Source organism: Nipponia nippon, unplaced genomic scaffold (assembly GCF_047370975.1).
Source record: "Nipponia nippon isolate SJK-2023a ecotype South Korea unplaced genomic scaffold, ASM4737097v1 scaffold_9, whole genome shotgun sequence".
NCBI classification, from domain to species: Eukaryota; Metazoa; Chordata; class Aves; order Pelecaniformes; family Threskiornithidae; genus Nipponia; species Nipponia nippon.
Window position 1 is genome coordinate 1,402,828 of NW_028262413.1, and position 21,056 is coordinate 1,423,883.

The window sequence follows — 21,056 nt, forward strand, 5'->3', positions numbered from 1 at the left end:
GGTCGAAAAAAGTGTTGAAATCATACGGCCTATGACTGATACATTTATTTTTGGTTTGCGTTTGGGGGGAGAAGAGGGAAGAATTCTGGGGGCAGAAGCTTTGAAAGAGATTGTCTCAACTAAGATCTGTGAGCAGCCTGGTCAAAAAAAGGCCAGTTTCTGTGCCCGAGATGGAATTTCATAATCATGACAAGTTGCCATACCCAAACCACCTATCAGGTCTATAAGGTTAAAGACTATGTAGTACCCGAGCATTAATGGCCTGCCCTCCAACCACTGCTGAGAGAGAGTCCATATGGAACAGCAACTATTGCCTTATAACCTACTTTTGGGAAGAGTAACAGCTAGGCAGTAACTATGACAAGGAACTCTCAAATCTCTCCTTACTGTGTTTCAGGTTCAAATCTCAATACCCTAGCCAGACCAAGAATCACCCCCGAAAGGAGGAGGAAGATGGAAGGCAGTATGCAAGCTGTTACAGTAACACTCTACCTCTTCCATGCGACAACTTCACAGATGGCTGAAAAAACCACCACTGGAAGAAAGGTGAGAGCCAGAATAGATTATCTTTTTTCTACAAGGGACAGAAGACAACTGCAAGGCTTTGGTCTCAGCAAACATGAAAAAACACCCTCATATACAGCACTCGGCAACAGAACAACAGAAGTTTTGCTGCCTACTGCTGGAGCAGCTGCATATGACACTTACTGTAAAGCCAGTGAGGAAAACAGACCATGGTTGCTTTCCATCTTTCAGGTATTCTTAATTATAATTTTACTACAGAAGGAGTAGACATGAAGAACCAGGAACACATATCTTAAGAGTTAAGTAAATTTCCATATACGCTCCTACCAAACAGAAATGCTTCTTCACAGGAAAGTTAGCGCTTATCTATGTTTACCTATGTAAAAAAATAGAATGTTTTTTTCATTCAGTCTCATAATGTTTATGAAAATAGCACATTCATTACCAGCATCCACCTACATGGCAGTTTCACTTACTTTTAAACGTAGCATGTGTTCAAGGCCTACTTCATTAGCTGAAAGCCGTAGATCAACATCAACAGGGTAGTGTAAGCATGCCGCATCAGTTTCCAGTATCACTGGGCTCTGTGGGTCCTTAAAGTTAACATTTTCAGCCTGAGCAGTATTAGGAAGCTCATGATCATCTTTGTCCTGTGCTGGAATGGATTCATATTCATATTTTTGTCTCATATCCTCTTCAATTTCATCAGTGCTTAATCCTAAAGCTTGACTTACAGACCGTGCCAACGATGAATCCAAGCGTCCTGCACTAGCTAGTGTTTCTAAAAGCAGTTTAATGAGGCCATGTGTGTCAGTAACAGCAGGGTCGGATACATCTTGCTGCCTCAAGTCAGTATCATGTCCACCAAGACCAGTATTAATTGAGAAAACAGAGTGTGGCGAATCCGAGGTTCTGCCCCCTTAGAGTAGGGGGAGGAGGGGAAAAGTAATCCATTACTAAGGTTTAAAATAAAAGCAAAACCAGACACACCCCCCCCAAACACTTACCACATACCCACAGTCTCACTCTTTAGCACCAATTCATACAGTACACATACATTTATTTTCTTAACAAAATTTTTTAAAACAGGTAGATGTTGATAAAATGGGGGTTTCTAAAGCTAGTAGTCTCCCCCAGATAAATAATTACAGTTTTTTAGGGCACGCAACACCACACTATTTTATGTTTTAATAGAAGTCACATACTATGATCTATGTATTTTATGGAAACCTTGTAAAATTCTCCATCACTTGTTGAGAGAAAAAGATTAGTTTCAGCAAGATATTTACTTCTCTCTATCCTATCACTGTTGCTCCAGAAGCTGAGTATCTTAATGCTTAACCTCACAAGTTATCTTAGACTCAGGATAATTCTAGAACTTTACCATGCCTATTTATACTAAAGGTAACTTGAGAACAGGGTTGTTATTCTTCTACTCGGCCCCTTGGATGAGTAAATACCGTAAGTATTTATTCTTCTTGGAAAGAGACAGGCCAAGGAACTACTTTAAGCATCTGATGAACCCCTAACTTACTTATCATACACAGAAATCTAATCACGTTTAGATACTTAAGCTCACAATATTTTAGGTACGATTTTTTGCAAGACAAATTACTTCTAGGATTACACAAAAACATGGAATTCAAGTCATAGATAAGATGTTGCTGTTTTGACTTAACTCCTTCAGGGGTATCAAAATTTAAACAGATACTGTTCTGATTACAGCCAGGTAGAAATGCATTCGCATATTTTACATTAACAATCAATGTAAAAAGGCCCTGAAGGTTCACAAGCAGGAAGCCCAGGACCTAGCATGTAGCCTACCCTCTGTCTCCTCCACCCACACATGCCAGTACCTTCTGTCCCTCTCAAAACGGAAACTTATTCCCAAGATCAGCCACTGCATCTTCCAAAGTGATTCATGTACTACACACGAGAATGACTGGTGCTTGATCTAATTCCCCCTCTTCTTTGTGCCACCCTTCTCTCCAATTTTCCCCCTTCTGAGGGGGCCTGTATCATTGCCTTGGGAAAAGGGTCAGGGAAACAGAAATCAAACGGGGCTGGGGGGTGGCAGGTCTGAAGTAAGTATCAGATATCTGTGATAAGTATCTGAGGTTTGGATATAGATAATTTCAGGTACAGAATAATTCAATCTTAATACTATTAGGTTGTTTCCTTTGTCCCACTACACATGTTACTGGCTATTTCAAAACTTAACTGTGCTCATGCTTATAAGTTTAATTCTCCCCTCCCATCTAAATTTTTTACGTATTATACAGGGTATTGGAGCCATAAAGAAATACAGAAATGCCTAAAGTCAAACTCTGCAAAAGACATTACAATAGCAAGTCTGCTTAGTACTCTACATTAGGAAGTCTTTGGACAGTTCCACAGCTAAGAAAACTCTTTGGAAGTCTGCCTTCTTCCCGAAGAGGCAGAACAAAAGCAGCTTTAACTTGTCTTCTAGAAAGAGGCAACCTATGTAAAGGTAAACATCTCTATTGATAGATCTCAGCCCAATGTTTAAATGAACTACCATGCGTTAAAATATCCACAGTACGCAAAAAAATATTCAATCTGTAAAGATTAAATGTTAAGTATGCTTTGAATTACAAAGTTTAAAGAGGAACTCTAAACAAAGACTTTCTTACCTTCATACTGACAACTATTCTCTGAAGATTCGCTCATTTTTAAGTATTTCCGCAGATTTTCAGACTGTTTTTCCAGCTTCCTTTTCAGACCACTTTTATTTCTAAGGTCTTCAGAATCAGAATCTCCACCTACATTTTTTTTCCTACACTGGATTAAGTTAATAAGTTCTTTGAGTCTATCAGGATCATAATCTCCAGAATGAGGCAGTTTTCGCTTGGCAGCAGTGGCTTCATATTTTGCACGGATTCTTTTCCCGCTTTTTGCGTTGGCAAAATCAGAGTCTTCTTCTGTGGCTTCATAATCTGAGATGGGACTGAACTGTTGAAGTTTCCGATTTCCCTCCATCAATTCCTTAGCTCTAGAAACAGGTAGTTGATATGCCTCACAACCAAAAATATAGTTTTGCAAGGAGCTGTCAATATGAGATTTATTTTTTGGAGCAGAATAAAGAAATTTTTTGTCATCCAACCGTGATTCATACCGATATAATACAAATTCTCTATATTTTCCAGAGCCACTACAGCATCTTTTCAAATACTCATTTATATACTTTTCCACAACAGCATTGAAATCTGCAGTAGCGTCTTTACGAGACTGGATTAAAGCAAAATGTAGAGACTGAATAAACTTTGTGAATTCTGGAATGATTTCCTGATTTTCGTGCAACACCATGGTAGTTGAATTTTTCTGTGTTCCAAATGGAACACTTTTTTGTGCTGCCATAGGAGAAAAGGGAATTCATAATTAAAATCAAATCATAAAGTTATAAATAAATGATGACTAGCTAGCAATACTCTGTATTATACATATTTGGTGAAACACAGTTTGGAATGACCATGGAAAAAAAACCCAAAAGCCAGGAAAGGAATTTTTTTGTGAAGTAACCAGCTTTAAAGCCTACTTAAAAGTTAACCTACTCATAGTCATGATGAACTGCTCATTTTCACAATTTTGTGGTAACCTGTATCCTAGATACACGTAACATTTCCAATTTAAACCACTTTACTGGCCCTTCTAGAAGCAAAGGCTTAGTAAGATTTACTAAGCAGCAGCCTAACAGCTCCCTGCAAGAGACAGGGGAAGCATTACTCCTTCCTGTGCAATCCCGATGCATTCATTGTGCTGCTTCTAAGCTCACTGGACCCTTATAAAATGATTCAGCTTAGTAACCCAGCAGAAAACCATACAGTTTTTTCCATTCCTGTGCAAAGCAATACAACTCACTAAATCAAAGAGATACAACAGGAGCATGTGCCAAGAGCAGGATTTCCCTGTCCTGGGAAGCTGTTAGATCCTTTTACCACATCCTTGAAAGAGCAGCTCATGGAAGCTCGTATCCTCCTTCTATTATTCACACTCTTCCCCCCTTCCAATCACAGACTGAAACTTTTCTCCGTTCAACCATTTAAGCACCTCTGAAGATTCAAACCAGCGATTAACCTTGCGTTTGGAGCTCACAAGTCTTTGAAATGTCACAGCAGCAAGAACGGGAGTATTTTTAAGGAACTGGAACGCACACAATTTAAATGTCATCTTATATTGTACCTCCTCTCACCCAATCTAAGAATCTAGGAAGCTGCCAAGACTTAGGACAAGAACTTCTTTGTAAAAGTGAAATGCCTGGAAAGAGCTATGTTTTGACAATATTGCTTCTAACTCACAGCAGACTTTGCAAAAAGGACTGCATTCTGCTGCTAGTACTACTTATTGCAAATTTCAACTGTAAAAGATTAACTTTAGTCTCATCTCAAAGCATGAAAGTTCTACTAAAGCCAAGTCCTTTCAGTCATCTTTTATTACCTGATTGTATCAATATCTTCTTTGCTCATTTACTCAGTTTTTGGTGCACATCCCAATGCAAAAAAAAAAAAAATAATTACAGGTACATTAAAGACTTTCAGATGTTTTGTCCTTAATGTTTTGATGGTTAAAGAAAGCCCTCAAACCTCTGAAGTGGAATGTTATTACTAAAGCATAGATCTCTTGGAATACTGATGCTCAGTTCTACTAGAATCAAGAAATTTGAACAAAGTTTTACTTTCTAAAATATGAACAAGCAAACCTAAAATATGTAGCGTGATAATTACTTCTGTGAGGAAATAAAAACTTTTTGAACACCATCACCATGACCATAACCAACACAAACTGTTATTCCTAGTTTACGCTGACAGGCTATAACACTACAAAGTCTTCAACAGAATATAAACTACATTTAAATAAGGACGTACACAACACTCCCAACAGTGAACAAACTTACTTGAGCTCATTATACCTCTAGGTTCTGGAAACAGAAACAATGCATGTAGCATGCGGGGCCGTCCAGTTTGGTGGTCTAGAACACAAGAAAATAACATCAGTTGAGAAGGAGCAGACCGCTATGCTTCAAATGTATTCAAAAACCCAATCCCCTAAAAAAACCCAAAACAAACAACCAAAAAAAACCCCCCCAAACCAATTCAAAACCAAAAACCCCAGAGTATGCATACCATAAGGGGACGTCATTTGCCAAGGAGAAAGAAGAAAAAGAAATCCTCTGTCCAGAAGTGGTTTCACAAGAACCTGTTTTCAAGCAAGAGAAGTATACCATTTCAAACAATCAAAGACATTTGCTCACTATGAATTCTCTTACTGTCTGTAAGCTAAATTCCACCATGGGTACAGAAGTGCCCTGATACAATATGTAAGAATATACCAGCTAAGGAATTCCAGCAAGATCATGGATCTTGTAGTACGCCTCAATTACTAGTTAGTAAAATTATTTTTAAAAATGGGAATAGTCAAATGTGTTGCACTTACAAGTTTCTCTTTCTCTAGTTTTTGAAGTAAACCCTCCAAGTGACTACCAGAACGGGACTTCTCCACAACTTCATAAAGGCTACAGTACATGCCATTCTTCAACACTGACATGATACAAGGGTAGAGAGAGGAGGTAAGAAAAACAGAAACAAAATTGTAATTCAGAAAACTTTTTAAAATTCTGAATTTAAAAAAATTAAGCTAGAACTATTTACCTTCTTTTGCTCCTAGGTAAGTTTCTTTATAGAACAACGCTGGTGAAATTTTTTTCTTCAATTGATCAATGCTCACAACTTTTTCAACCTCAAGCTTCTCAGGACTGGAGATGAAGGGTGGGGGGAGGGAGGGGAAAAAAAAAAAAAAAAAAAAGATCTCTTTTTTTCCCCCCATAGTCCTACCCTCATTGACCAAATAAGAACTATCAAATACATGCTCTTAAAAATCAGTTCCTTGGACTATCGCGTGAGCCAGTAGCGTTTTTTCCTGCAAAGGAGTATGTGTCACCTCAAAGGGAAAAAAAATGAAACAAACAAAAAAAAGAGATGCTGACAGAGTTGTACGCGTGAACTAAAGAAGCTCTGGACATGCATGACTCGAGTCTAGTCTGACACACTGAAAGCATCTAGGCAATGTGAATATATCCAAAATTCACCAGTCTCTATTGGAAAGAGTTTTAACGCAACAATATTTTAAACTTATTCTTTAAATGGTAATACTCACAGCTTGCACGGAAGGAAAGGACATGCTGCTGATTTCAAGGAAACGTGGCACAAAAGTTTGCCTTTATTCCAAAGCTGTCCTCTCCATAATGTATAGTTAGATTTATCTAAAGTAAGATGGAGAAAGAAAGACTAAGTGAAATCACTTGCTAGGTGGGACTGCAAGGAAATGGCAGTAAAGAGGCTGCTGAATCTCGAGAAGCAGTTTAGTGAAAATTTCATACTAATACCAGACCAGACAATAATATGTTAAATAATAAGTTAAAAGGTAACAGAAAGGGTGTTTACAACCCTATCTTGTTTTGACCTGCTCTGAGCAGAGTGAAGAAGGTTGGTATGTTACCTGTACCTGTCTATATAAGCATGCCCTTGATGCCAACATCTGTGGAATGATATCCTCTTTCCTTACCTTAATTGTCAACCGCTTTCATACATATTAATATTTTGCTTCAATAAGGTTCAAAAGAAAAGCAGGACAGAGGATCATATTATTTGAAGCATGACTGAACAGCAGATTCCGGAACAAAAGATAAGTTCTTACTATGCTATAAGCAGAAAAGGAGGGGAAAAAAGACTTCTGATTTTGTTCGGTTCTGGTTTGTTCTGGTAAAAGAAGATACACATTAAGGTGTCTGTTTGATCATCCAGTATCAGGAAGAGATGCCTGCAATCAGTATGGTACAGGATAAAACTCAGGTATACAGTCTGCATAACTAAGCAATCATTCTGGTTAAACACAAATAAAACTACATGGGGAAAAAAGTACAAAAGTCTTCCATGTCTGTATCATAAAAGCAATAAATTTCAATTCATTCTTACCTGTACTTCTATCTGTGTTGAAGCTGTTTGATCTAACAAAAAAAAAAAAAACAAAAAAAAAAGACAGAATGACTAGGCTGAGACAGAAACTTCTGGCTACTAAATTTTACATTAAGGATATTTTATCAGTCCAAAAAAACATCAACACTGATAATTGGCTCTCTAACCTCAACCTATCACTGCTGCAGCATCTTGTGCTATTTTAGACATCTCGATAACTATTTTTAGCACTACATAGTACAGTCCCTACATCTGGATACCTTCCTATCAGCACAGGTATCAGATTGTATCTGTGATCAACTACACATTTAGATATTCTCTCCACAAGCGATAACACCAGTGAAGAGTTCAGTGACAAAGTATACAGAACATCTTTTCAGAATACCAACATTTTTATGTCTGTGAATTTCCTTAGTAAAGCAAAAAAAAAAAAAAAAATCCACCACCACTTTACACAGGGATTCCACCTTGGCAGAAGGCGAGTAGGTGAAAAGAGCAGCAGAACTGCTTCCTACAGGGGTCAGCCTGCTGCATAAAACCCATTTTGTCACCTCTTGCTTCATATTAGAAGTATTTATTATGCTAAGTCCCTGTGACATGTCCATTCATTTCTGCACTGTTCATCTAAATCAATTCTAAGCTACTGCCAAGAGCTATGAATTCTTCATGCTGCATGCAGTCTTTCCAGAACTCATTTCGTAGCTTACCTTGATGGGGGCAAGAATTTTGGTACTTGCACCATTTCATCTTTGTAAGTAAATGAAACCACAGCATAAGGACAAACATGTCTTGGTCTTCGTCTTATCTCATCAAAGCCATATTCATAAAAATAGTACTAGAAAAAGAAGTGAACACAATGTTAAATTAGAAGTCTGGTAAACCGTGTTTTGCAAATACACTAACAATCAAGTACGGAAAGGTGTACTCTGTTTCACAGGAATAGCTTACAAAATATACCTCATGATTAATTATCTAAAAAAACAAAGGGAGTTTGTTTGAAACCCATTATGCCAAACATTAACTGGTGTATATAAAACAAGTTATAAGTTACTATAATAAATCACATTTATGTTCCTTTTACCAACAGCCTGTTTCTTCGAAAGCTGATACCTAAAATAAGGAAGCTTTTAAATGCCTTTCTTATATGTACTTTATAACACTATCAATTAAGGTCATTTTTTCACCTTCTCCTCCCTCCTTTATCAAACACTGACAGGATGGACACTAGTTCAGGAGCTAATCAAGAATGAAAAAAATAATGAAAAAAAAAGAAAAAAAATAATGTTGCAACATTTATTTATTTGTTGTTTTGCAACATTTATTTGAAAGTGTATTCTTGGTGAGGTAAGGGACAATTAACAAAAAAAAAATTTACTGAGGAAAATAAATACTGCTATGAGATTTGGAGTCCATCCTTAGTTCAGTCACAAAATTCTAATGTTAAAGAAAAATGTTAATTAAGGCAAGTTTGTAATGAGAAATGAAAACATACATTCATTTTCTAGCCATCTGATTCAGTGCCCAGCACTGATTCACAGAAGTCAAAAGAAGTTGTAACACTGAAGAGAATGCTTTCAAGTATCCTGAAATCTATGGACTTGATGGAATAATCCGACTGCAACAGATTACTGCAGTAACAGAGATGGAACAGCTGGAGGAACAGAGATGCCTGAAGCTGATTCCATTCTCTCCTCCCTCACCATCTCCAAACCCGAGAATTTGATAAGGGAAACAAATGAAGGGGGGGGGGAAGAAGAGCTGTTCTTTCCTAGCCAATGTTTTCCCTTTTAGGAGTCTCACTTAATGCCCACTAGCCAGTTGTACTTCTACACTTCAAACTCCACACATGATCTCCTCTCCTCCCTGGTCTACATTCCAGTCCCCACGTACATCCTATTTCCTATTCCACCTACATCCTAATCTAAAGGAGATCATCTCCATCAGGTCCAGGTATCTGTAAGGGAAACAGGAGAGGCTGACATTTTGTTCCGTGATTTCTAATACAGGCATCTGTGGGCTACTGCTAAGCATACACCAGACTGCAGCTTTATAGCACATGGTCAGTATTTTTTGTATCTTCAGTGATTTTATCTCCATAATTTCAAAAGTTCTGTTTAAAAATTCTTATATAAGAAGTTAATGCATGCTCAACTGTCCTCTACCTGAGTAAGTTCGTAGGCTCGGTAAGCCAACAAGGAGGTTACTTTATTTGCATTCTTTGAAACATGACACTCATGCTTTGGTGTTGGATCTAACGCACTCTTTACTGTTGAGTCCATTGCTTTCATACCGATGTGGTCATATATGCTTTTCATTTTTCCCTGCAATAAAGCAGAAGAATTGTAAGCATAAGCATTTTCCTGAAAACGGGCAAATTGCTTCAAGTACCAAAGGAAGTTAAGAGCAGAGAAATGAAAACAGGCCATTAAAAAAGCCATTTATAGAAGTACATTATTTTCACACTTTCAAGGAAAACAACACATTTCTGCCTTGTATAAAAATTTATTATGTTTTATTTAAGCTCAGTGTCAACATTGTATTTTAAACCTGGCAGAGTTCTAGTTTATCTATAAGCAGATAATTGCGTAAATGGAAGTTCAATAAGTTAGGTTAAAATCACCTTTATTTTATCAGTAAGCAATATAATCCTTCAAGAATAAGCAAGATAAATTTACCTTTATGATTTTAAAAACGATCACATCTCCAGTTGCTCCAGCTTCTAGAGGATTAGGCTGCAATAAATCAGCATACCTGGAGATATATACACCTGAGTATTAAAAAAAAAAAAAACAAACACACACCACACATTATGCTGAATGTTAAAACGTTATTAGAAGTTTAAGAAGCATTACATGGGATTAAAGCTCAATGTATACCAAACAATAAAGATACAACAAGCTTTCTGGAATGTGATCGGAGAAAGGTGTAAGGGCATGTTCGCAATTTGCCACTTCAAGATAGCAGAATACATGTTTACTTGCACCAAGCGCAGTATGAAACACCACAGCAGAACATGGACACTAGCTCAGTTTGAAAGGAGCACACCCACATTACTGAAAGTGGTGTGACCAAGAGGACAAGCCCTGCCCAAAGGCTATACAGATACTGCTTTCAGGTGTTTTTTTTTAAACAGCTGAGGTCCTTCTGTACGATGTCCCATTGCACAATGTCGAGATAAGCAGTGAAGGTATGACTGGGAAATGAGGCAGGAAAACACTGGCATCCTCAGCAATCTTTCATTCTACACTTAACAAAAATACACTGTTTTGGAATCGTGAATTGACACTCAAACGGAAAGGTAAAATAATTTCTTGCTTTTCAACACTTCAACCGTAATTTCATAGATTTGAAGGCCTCAAACATACACTTTCATTTGTTGGTCTAGCTGACTCCCTCAGACCAAATAACTGTAACTGAACTCAGGTACTCAGAAAAGCATTCGTTTTGCTTCGGTTCCTCTCATTCCAAGTCTGTATATAACTGCTTTGAGAAACTGCTCCAGAACCTTTACTGGATAAAACAGTAAAACATTACATGCTCGTATACCTTTGTTCTCCCTGCCTCGCATCTGTTCTGCTTTCAACATTCACATTGGCACCTCTCTATCATGTTACTCTTACAGAGGATGAAAAAATTATTTCTTAATTTTCTATCTGACAAGCTTTGCAAAAGGAACTTTGCATCTTGCACTTTCAAATCTCTTTTAACACCTTGTGACTCTTCCAAGTCTCCAATTTATCTATGCTCTTCTTGGATTTGTGGATTCAAGAACTTTACTTTTATCTACATCAACTCTAAGCTCAGCTACTATTTCCATTATGTATTTCAGAATGCATATTCATGCATTTATGTATATACAAACACAGAGAGGCACACAGCCATAGACTGCATTAGTTCTTTGCCTCTAAATTTTACTGGGAAGACATAATATATTGGTTTGATGTAAGCCAGAATGAGAACTGGGTCTTCCCTTTGGGAAAAGAATTTGAATGAACTAGTCAAAAACAGAGTCATGAAATAATGTTCTGATGTCAATCTACTTTGCTAAAAATACCTAGCTGTGATGTTCCTGCAGCAAGTGATAGAAAAAGGACTGAAAGTTTACACAACAGCATCACATTATCTACCAACTCATACTGAGTAATACCAGCACATATAATCAAAAGAGAGTTACCCATGGAAGGGCTGCCGAGAATTGTTATTTTGGAGTGGCCCACCTGCAGTCCCTTTTCGCATATGCTTTGGATCTGAAGAGAACAGACATTTTTTTAAGTAAGTCTGTCAGGAAAGCCAGAATATGAACAGAACAAACAGTGAGAAACAACAATTACAGAATTTTGATTGAGCTAAAAAAAAAAAAATAAATAAACAAACCAAAAAAAACAAAAATAAACCCCCCAAAAACCCTTACAAACAAAACCACCCAGAGGTAAGACTAGACTGAATTGCTCTATCAACTGTTAAACTGTGCAAGTCAAACACTCAGTATGAAGCACTTACACAGACTCACACGTATCTTAAAAAAACAGCCTCCCTATACCTTAAACCCAGTTTATGAACATTACTTGCTTTTAATACACGAAACAGAAGTAAACCTGCCAAATGACTGAATACTTACAAAAGCCTGGCTCTATAATAGCAGAAAAAGCACAGAGATTCCCTTTCCATCACTTTCATTAAAAACATATGCTCAAAGAAGAGACACAGGAGATAAGGTCCATTTTCTAATATTACAGGTTACCTTCTCCTTAAGGTAACCTCTTCTTGACTCAAAAAGAAAAAAAAACCAAAAAAACCCCAAAAACCAACCACACACCAAAAGCCAACTGCAATGAAAACACGCGACATTCCTTTTCAATTAAAAAAACCCCCAAACACAAAACCAATAAACACTCACACGCCATCCAGAAAATCTAGCCTTTTATTTATAACACAGAGCCTAAACCAGAGAAGATACTTTACAGAGACATGTAAGTGGAGCACCTTAAATAGGAGAGAATAAAGGATTTAAACAGTGACATAATATATCTCTCTCCCATCCTCCTACACTTTCCAGTGCTGAATTTTGCAAAAATAACGTAAAGATTAATAAGTGTGTCAATAAACACACTCCGTTTAAAACAAAACAAAACAAAAACTCTTAATTGAAAAAGAAGAGAAAGCATTTTATATGCAGTTTTGTTTTCTTACCTCAGGTCGATCAACCATCAGAAATGCATAGGTTTCAGAAAGCTCTTTTTCTAGACGACCATCAAATTTCAGCTCTCTGCGTTTTTCTGTGAACTATTATTACAGAAAGTTCTTAACACATGTAGACAGACTACTGCTGTCACATTCAAGTGTCAGTGTGTTAAGGCCCCATCTATGTCAGCAGATCCAAGTGTACAAAAATAATAACAAAAGATAATTTGAATGAGACTCTAGTATGCCAAAATTAAATTTCCAAAACATTATACCTATGGGAAATATCATTGGCTTAATCTGCCCAAAGATTTCTTTGTTTGGTTGTTTTTTTTAAGGACGAGACACTCTTCAAACAAACCTCTGCAGTGATGTTTTAGTGTTATCTTTGTAGCGTAACTATCTAGAAGCATCCAGCTCAATGCTTTCTGTATCATCTCTGAAATTCCAGAAATAAGCCTTTTTCCCTTTTTAGGAGACAGACCGTTATCTCTTACGTTGTGCACGTACTTTTGCAGTTGCACCTCACTGCTACTGAGATGGTTTTCATCAGTTGCAATACTCCTTAGCTGTAACTATGAACCGTGTTACAGTAGCAAAAAAACAAACAAACAAACAAAAAACCACCCAAAGAAAACTTTCAGAGTTTACCTTATAGTTTCAAGATAATAATTATAGCAAACCAATTGTATCTTCTGTTACTCCATTCATGAAACTTTTTGACACTGGGACTGAAAACTTATTTCACAATTATGAAAGAAAGCCAAGGCTGGATTTGAGAGATACCAGATAAGGTACAGCAGAAGTGCTTCAACCAAGCTGCTCCACTTACTAGGTCAAGTAATCAACCTTTTTAGGTACTTCTTCTTGGAAAACAACAAAATTACAGAGACTATGGAAACTTAGTATCAGAAAAATATTTTAATCTTAAGTTTCACAGGAAGCATCAGGCCTTTCAAATAAGACACTATAACATCTTTCCAGGTTATTAAAAATACATAAAAATCAAGAAAATTTTTGAAAACTAAAAATGCTCAGAGACAAGTGGTGCCAAATATAATTTTTTCTTTTAGTCTTTTCTGAGTATCTGGCAGGCAAGATTTTATGTCTATGCAATAATAAACTTGCCTGAAAAATAGCTGCTTACATTTTTGGGGATGTGAGTTTGCAATTAAACATCAAGCACATAAGTAGAAAATAATCTCCAAGTCTTTGCCTCTAGTCTCAGAAAAAACATTAAACTTTGTTGGACTTGTACCTTATTCATAAAGAGAAGTCACAAATATACTCACTTCCTTTTCCAACAGTTCACTATGAACTAAGCTGGCTCTCTTGTAATTAAAATTGGACACTGAACTTGGTTCCAAGTACGACGAATGCAGAATCTTCACAACATCCTCAAATTCTCGAGAGCCTACAGCTACTGGCTGAAAGAGTGCTATAAAAGAGAAGAAATAAAATAATAAGCTCCAATACACATCTGAAAAAATTCCAAAATTTTCCAGTTCATTGACAGTTTATGCATAAAGACAAATGGTTCATGATTCAATTTAGAATACAAAACACCTAAAATATTTGAAAAAGATGGAATTTAGGCTAGAAAGTTTAACTCAAAGTTGTCTAGAATTATAGCGTCTTTAAAAAAAAAATCAATCATGTTTCTTTATGCTTTTTTTAATATTACTCAGAGGTTAATAAGGGAAGCAACTCAAATCTGAATTTACCCTTTGAAAACATCTGATATGGATTGCAACACACTGTAATTAAACTTTCAGAACTTTAATTAAACTAATTAGCTCTTTTAATTAAGAACCAGGAACAAATTGTTCTAATAAAAACCTCAACAACAGTTTCATAGCTTAACCTCTCTTTAGAACCGTTATGGGTTTTTTTGTTTGTTTGCTTATGCTAATTAGGCTAAATATGAATAAATTAAATACTGTCTTAAGAAGTCCAATAAGCTCCTATTATTAAAAAGCCACACTGCCTGTATTATGCTTTATGATCTTATTCCTTAGGATAACTGCTTTAAAAGGAAAGCCGTTCATTTGTTGTTGTACAGCTTCACGTTCTGGCCAAACCTTCGCCTAAGTTCACACAGTGAAGCGTTCATCTCCCCGGGCTCCGTTATTCGTATTCGGGTACTGCAAATGACAGAGTGATCAGAAGGGCAAGCGGAGAGTGGGCCAGCAGAGAATCTCAGCGCAGGTTTTGAGAGTAGTATCTAGGAAAATAATACTCCTGAGGGAACTGAACTAGTTCAGTATGGCAAGGGTTTTTCTCCCCAGGGTAACTTCCAAAATACTCACAAGTAGTGCAGTATTTTTCTGGTATTTGCAAACTTCAGGCAGAAAGTATTCCCAACAGATATTTCTGAGACTGCTTTTCTCTTTTTGTAGGAGGGCCTATTTTTCTCTACCAAAACAAAACCCCAAACCATCACCACCTAAAATCGCTAAAAGTTACAACAGTGAGGAACGAACTACTAAAGTACTAGTCTCACATAAAAGACAATCTACCATTATTCTAACAGCAAATTAAATTTAATTACATCTTGAGCACGTACCTCCAACTTCATTAACTAATACGGTAGTAGATTTAAATAGTCATCCTTTCCTCACTTGCAGGAAATATTTACTGCATTAGCCTCAATATAAAACAAATGTTCTAAATGAAAACTTTTGTGTTATCCAGTAAAAGCTGCATTTACATACACCCTTTATAACGTAATACCACATCTGCAAACTAAAGTAAAGCAACGATTCCAACACCAGCAACAATGAATGAGTCATTTTTTAGGAGTGGAAGTTATGAAAGTGATTAAGAAACTGTTCTTATATAACATCCTTTTTAGTAACAATGCATTCATTCTTGAAAGGCTGACAGTAATATGGGAGGGAAGATAATTGGAAGTGAATTAAATTCTCAACTTAGTATTACTGAGATTGAACGCACTTGTACTGAAGAGAGAAACACTTATTAGTAAAATGTAAAACAAGCCTACTGCAGATATACGCACACTGGAAAAGCACCTCCTGTCCCACCCCATCCCCAAACACCTCTCAGACCTTTCTGACAAGGAGTTATTAGACCCTAGTGCTGTAGTCCATGAGTTTCACATATTGCCTGCTCTTCTTCTGTCGAAAGGGACCCATTAAGGCAGCAGGTTACCAACGCCAGCTGCTTGGCCCAGTTTCCCGTTTCCTTAACGGTGATTACTGTACCCCACCCCTTCTCCTTCCTTCCCCCTAGAAACACACGGCAAACCCAGCCTATTTCTTCCACCTTGAGTCCAGGCAAGTAGGAAACTCTACAGGACTAGCTAGAAAGCGTGACCACAAACTATACACAATGTCTTGCCTACTTCCTAGATGCAAATCTAGGAAGAGGCACATCGTTACGTCAATTAAGATCCTGTCATTCATTCGAATATTGTCAACCACGTTCCCATTCGTGTTTAAACGTTTCCTGCTCTGGGGAAAGTTCTGACAAGCGAGCGGAGACAGAGCTGCCCAAGCACAGCAAGTGCCCCTGCTCTTCAGCTAGGGAGAACCTACATAAACTACTATACAATTAGCTCTCAACAGGTTTATTGAAGAGCTCTACCTAATGCCTTAAGTTATGGAATACAGCAAATTAGGTTTTTTTTAAAGATTGTTGTGGGTTTTTTCTTCTGATCTCTTAAAAGTATGTTTTACTACTATTGTTACATAATATATACACTCTCTGGTACTTCACCAAATTTATACCCCAAACAAACATCATCTAAGTTCACCAGAGATACTACTGAAGCTAGAAGAAGGGCTGTTGCTACCTTTGTAGTAAAGACAGATCAAAACTGAAATATTTTTAAGTACTTGGGCACAAAAGTAACTTTTGAGATTCCAATTTTTCAATTTCAGAACATACAGAACATTAAAACAAGACTGATTCCACCTAACAGATCACATCAGTCCAAGAACAAGACCTCACATCCACCTTTTAGTAGGAAAATGCTTAATAATCCAAAAACTTCACGGTAAAGGAAATTCTATTCCTTTGATGTGCACTGCCCACTCAATACAGAGTGAACAAGAACGGCAACTACACATGTAATCTTGCCTTAGTTTACTTCATGCATAGGCAAGGGTGATTGGCTTCATGATCAGCTATTGACTGCGAAAAAAGGAACATCAATGAAATCTGTTGAACGTATAATCCTTGCAGAACTAACACGCTACTTAAGTACTCTTCAGAACGTATAAACACCAAATTTTATCTTGTCTGCCTGACACTTTTTAATATGTAGTCGTGGCAGACAATCCACACTTGGTTTGAGAACTAGGCAGCACCCACTAAGCACTTCTTCTTCAGGGGCAGCCTGAGTGGCCCAATGATGGATGGAGCAAGGAAAATCTGGCAAACTGACTGCAGGACAGCATTGTAATTATAAAATAAAAAAATAAGTCACTTAGCTTTGAATTTCAGATAAATTACCATATGCAACAGTCAAAAAGTTTAAGAGTGCACGGCATAAGCTTTTTTTTTTTTTTTCCCTTGTTCGAGTACGACTCTTCAAACACACTATCATATGCTTCATGACAGGCTCAAATCCACTTTCACAGTTCTTCCAGAACTCGAGGCACTGCAGGCTCCAGGTTCCTACTAAAGCCTAAAACATTACCTACTGCGGTAACTTGCAAGGCAACACTTTTCAATGTGTCGTCTAAGCATTGGTGCTGAAGGGCAGCTATTTTCTGAAAGGTTAAGGTCACTACAGAAGGGCCTGTACCTCACTTAACAAAGGAGTTCAGAAGAAAAACTGCAAAGTACTAAACTAGAGCTTCTATAGCAGTCACCAAATCCTATGTTTACAGGTAAAGGATGAGATTCTTAAGCTTATCTCCAGTCCTACATCACTTCAAAGACCAGTAGTGTGCGCATATGTATTTTTCAGGCTCGCTATACAAACCTGATGTGGGTATGCTGCACTTTTATTGGACCCATGTAAATTAAACAGTGATTTATGCAAGGACTAACTTGCAGTATCCTTATAATACATACAAATCAACTATTGTGGGTTTTGCTGGCTTGTTCTGCAGAAGTAAAAAGATAAGTAAATACTGGTTTTGTTTAGTTTCTACCCAGTGTATTGGAACATACGTAAGTATTTTCAGGTGGAAACGAAGATGAGCTAACATAGTACCTAGTGGAGGGACAGACATTAGACTGGATGTTCGGATGCATGTCATTCCCTAGAGGCTTTAAGTTTCTCTTTCGCAACTGTCCAATGCTTCAACTTGAGAAAACTGAATTTGAAGTTAGTGGGTTTGTGTTGTTTTGTTTGTTCGTTTCCTTTTGTTTTTGTCAAACTGTGAAGAAGGGGAAGACAAGAGACATTCTCTTTAAGGAATCCTAAACTAACTAACTGTCAAGTGAAGATAAGTAAATTGCTTATTTTATTATCAGATGAGTTAGCAGAATGCTAGCACTCTTCACAAACAAGCATCCCTGTTACAAAAACTCCATTGAGAAGCATCATTTTCTTTAAGACTTCATATTTTAAGACTAACACCAAAAATCTGTGGTGCTAATGAACCATAATGTTGTTACTTATGTGATTTTTTCGGCCCAAAATGCCTTTTGCTCTCAAAAGGTCCAAGTAGTTATCAAGTTCAAGGATTGCTTAATGAAATCCCCATGCAGAAACAGCAAGTGGTAAATAGCAGATACACATCTCTACCAAAGATATGGAAAATTAGAAGACAAAAGGCAAGGCAAAATGAAACATCCAATACTACTAAGTAGAAAAAGGACAACCTAGGCCTCCAAGCAAGTACTGCTAAGATTTTAATGGACAAAAGCAAGACCTTCCCCCCCCCCCCCCCCCCCGACTCAACCAGAGAAACAGCAGTCATTTGTTAACTTGGTAGTCTACAGAAACAAACGTCCATCCTTTACCAACGAGCAACGCCTTAAGTCACTGGTTGCTACTTGAGCATGGTTTTTTGGAATTGCCTTTTGGTATGAGGACCACTCAAGAGTTCAGTAAGTCAAAAAATGCCCTTCCAGCGCTCAATCTTGAAAATTTGTTTTCCTCACCCTATTAAACAAGGATTTTTGAAGTTTCAGACAGACTTGGACACCTGAGATGATGTGACAATCGAATTACAAGAGACCATGACAACTGGCTATAGTACTAAGATGGAAAAAGGAGATATGCTGCTCAAGAGAGCAGAACACTGTTACTAAACTGTATGTTCCAAGAAAACAGAAACTTTCAAGACAGTTTTAAGTAGGAAAACAAATGCACGCACACATTTAAAAAAAAAAAAAAAAAAAATCTCACAGCCAACCTTTCTTGCAGTTTGGTTTCCCTGAATTCTTCCGCTAGGAAAAAAAGAAAGGAAGTCAGAAGAAAGATTCTCTGTGACAGCTAACCACAGGTAGTTTTAAGAAGTATGTTTCTTCCAGATGCATTTCTCCACGGTAACAAGGTTCTTTCTGTTGACTTTCAGTCCCTCATTAGTCTCCAAATAGAAGTAGAAATAAATTTCAGAAAGGCTAAATAAGCAGCCAAATCCTAAGTTTTCTAGGATTTTCCCCTTACATTTTTGTTTTGCAGATTCAATTTTTAATTGCTTCATAATCAAAAATTGTTCCCAAAACACATTTTGGTGCTTAAAAAAAGAACAAGCCACCAAAAAAAAAAAAACCCGCCCAAATAACAAAGTCATCCTGTACAGATTTTACAGTTTGTACATGACAGATCAGTCTTCATAATCAAGACAGCAGGTACCTCTCACGATGGTACATCCAGCAATAAAATGGAGGTTTAAAAAGCAAACCAAGGACAATTCCAACACAAGGAAGGATGGAGGAAGTGTCCGCATGTATTGTTTCATGCTGGAATTTACAATCTAGCCAAGAGAGCTCTTTTGAGAGGAACACATGATATTCTGCTTATTTTGCAATTTAACAAGATGTATTTGAACACTGGTACTAAGCATGTTGTAAGCGTATGCCACTACAATGTCAGACGATCAACACACTGCTAATTTTCTAGTTTAGTTCCAGAACTGATTTAATTGCATCATTTCTCAAATGCCAATACCAATCCCAACAGCAATTTGGTTGTCCTCAGCGATCATGTTGGCAGTTTTTATGCTAGCCCACTTTTGCTAGTCTTGCCTACCACATGCTCTCTCAAAGCTTTGTGTTATGGCATCACATGGTGCAAGACCAACCATCAGCAACCATAAGCAACTATAAGATTGCAACGACCAAGGACAGAATGGAGAAAGGTCTGTTTTGGGAATTCTGGAAACTGTAAGTTGCCAGTATGACTAAAGTGTCCTAGAAGCATCCTGTAAGCTGGAGAAGAAGGAAAGAAAAAAAAAAAAAGAGAGAGAGAGAGAGACAAGTACACTAAAAAGCAAGCCCTTAAGAAAGGCTCAAATGACCCTTGACGCTAGCAAGTGGATTTTGGAAGCAGGGTAAGAATGGCTTCCCCTTCTACCCTAGAAGCCACAAAAGCCTGATGTTTTACCTACATACTCTAAAACTTTTTACACACTGTAAGAGATGGTTCTGCATAGGCATATGATGAATTAGATGACCCAAAAAGGTATTTTGCAGGTTTTCATTCACATCGGAACCAAACGGTAGAAAGGAACTTCAGATGTCTGTAGTTAAGTACTAAACATTTCTGAGATATATTTAAAGGTATTCAAATGTAACCACACTTGGGTCTGACATATGGAAGTGCAAGAGGCACCATGTTTTATCCAGACATTTTTCTGTCAGATGAGTAAGAGACTTTTTTTTTTCCTCCAAATCAACACAGTCCTTTTTACAATGAATCTCTGCCAGAGTTGTATCCCCCCTCAGAGGGTGGCAACGGGAAAGAAAGGGAAGAAAAGGAAAAAAGGGACGTTACTGCCAAAAATGGAAGGAGGGAAAGGGAAAGACTGGATAATGAAATAAACCTACCTTCCATCTCTTCCTTACAGAAGAAAGCATTTCAAGAAGTTAGATGTTAGACTCTTCTCTGAAGAACTAGAGGCCTATGCGAACAGGTATTTTTGTGATACGTACTAAGTTACTGACTCCATGTTGCAAAAGGTCAAGAACTGAGATAAGTTTCAGGGAGAGAATAAGACATGTCTTCAATGCCACTTAACAAAATCAAAGATAAGCAGAAGCCAATGGAGTCTCACGAAAAGCAAGAAACACCACAGGCTTTTAGAGGAAGAGTTACTCGAAAACCAAAAAACAAACCCTGGATGCTTGGAAGAGGAACACTTCCAAGGCGACGCACGTGAACGTGGGATGCTTGCTTCCTCCCTGCAAAGTAAGGAGCTCTGACTAGATAAGAACAGT

General features: G+C 37.4%; 1 protein-coding gene across 7 annotated transcripts in view; it reads right to left on the reverse strand.

Moving 5' to 3' along the window:
* The window catches only part of TASOR (transcription activation suppressor), a 34,201-nt gene that overhangs the window by 12,127 nt on the left and 1,018 nt on the right, over positions 1–21,056 (reverse strand). For 5 of the 7 annotated variants that reach the window (XM_087745259.1, XM_087745261.1, XM_087745258.1 and 2 more), the window contains exons 2-15: positions 13,988–14,133; positions 12,705–12,797; positions 11,689–11,761; positions 10,190–10,281; positions 9,677–9,835; positions 8,222–8,349; positions 7,515–7,546; positions 6,697–6,802; positions 6,192–6,295; positions 5,977–6,080; positions 5,667–5,739; positions 5,438–5,512; positions 3,180–3,896; positions 1,002–1,444 (exon numbers count right to left, since the gene is read on the reverse strand). In XM_087745259.1, the coding sequence (XP_087601385.1) occupies positions 1,002–1,444; positions 3,180–3,896; positions 5,438–5,512; positions 5,667–5,739; positions 5,977–6,080; positions 6,192–6,295; positions 6,697–6,802; positions 7,515–7,546; positions 8,222–8,349; positions 9,677–9,835; positions 10,190–10,281; positions 11,689–11,761; positions 12,705–12,797; positions 13,988–14,133 (2,345 nt within the window). The remainder of the gene's footprint in view (positions 1–1,001; positions 1,445–3,179; positions 3,897–5,437; positions 5,513–5,666; positions 5,740–5,976; positions 6,081–6,191; positions 6,296–6,696; positions 6,803–7,514; positions 7,547–8,221; positions 8,350–9,676; positions 9,836–10,189; positions 10,282–11,688; positions 11,762–12,704; positions 12,798–13,987; positions 14,134–21,056) is intronic. The other 2 variants (XM_087745260.1, XM_087745262.1) reach the window with 2 other exon arrangements.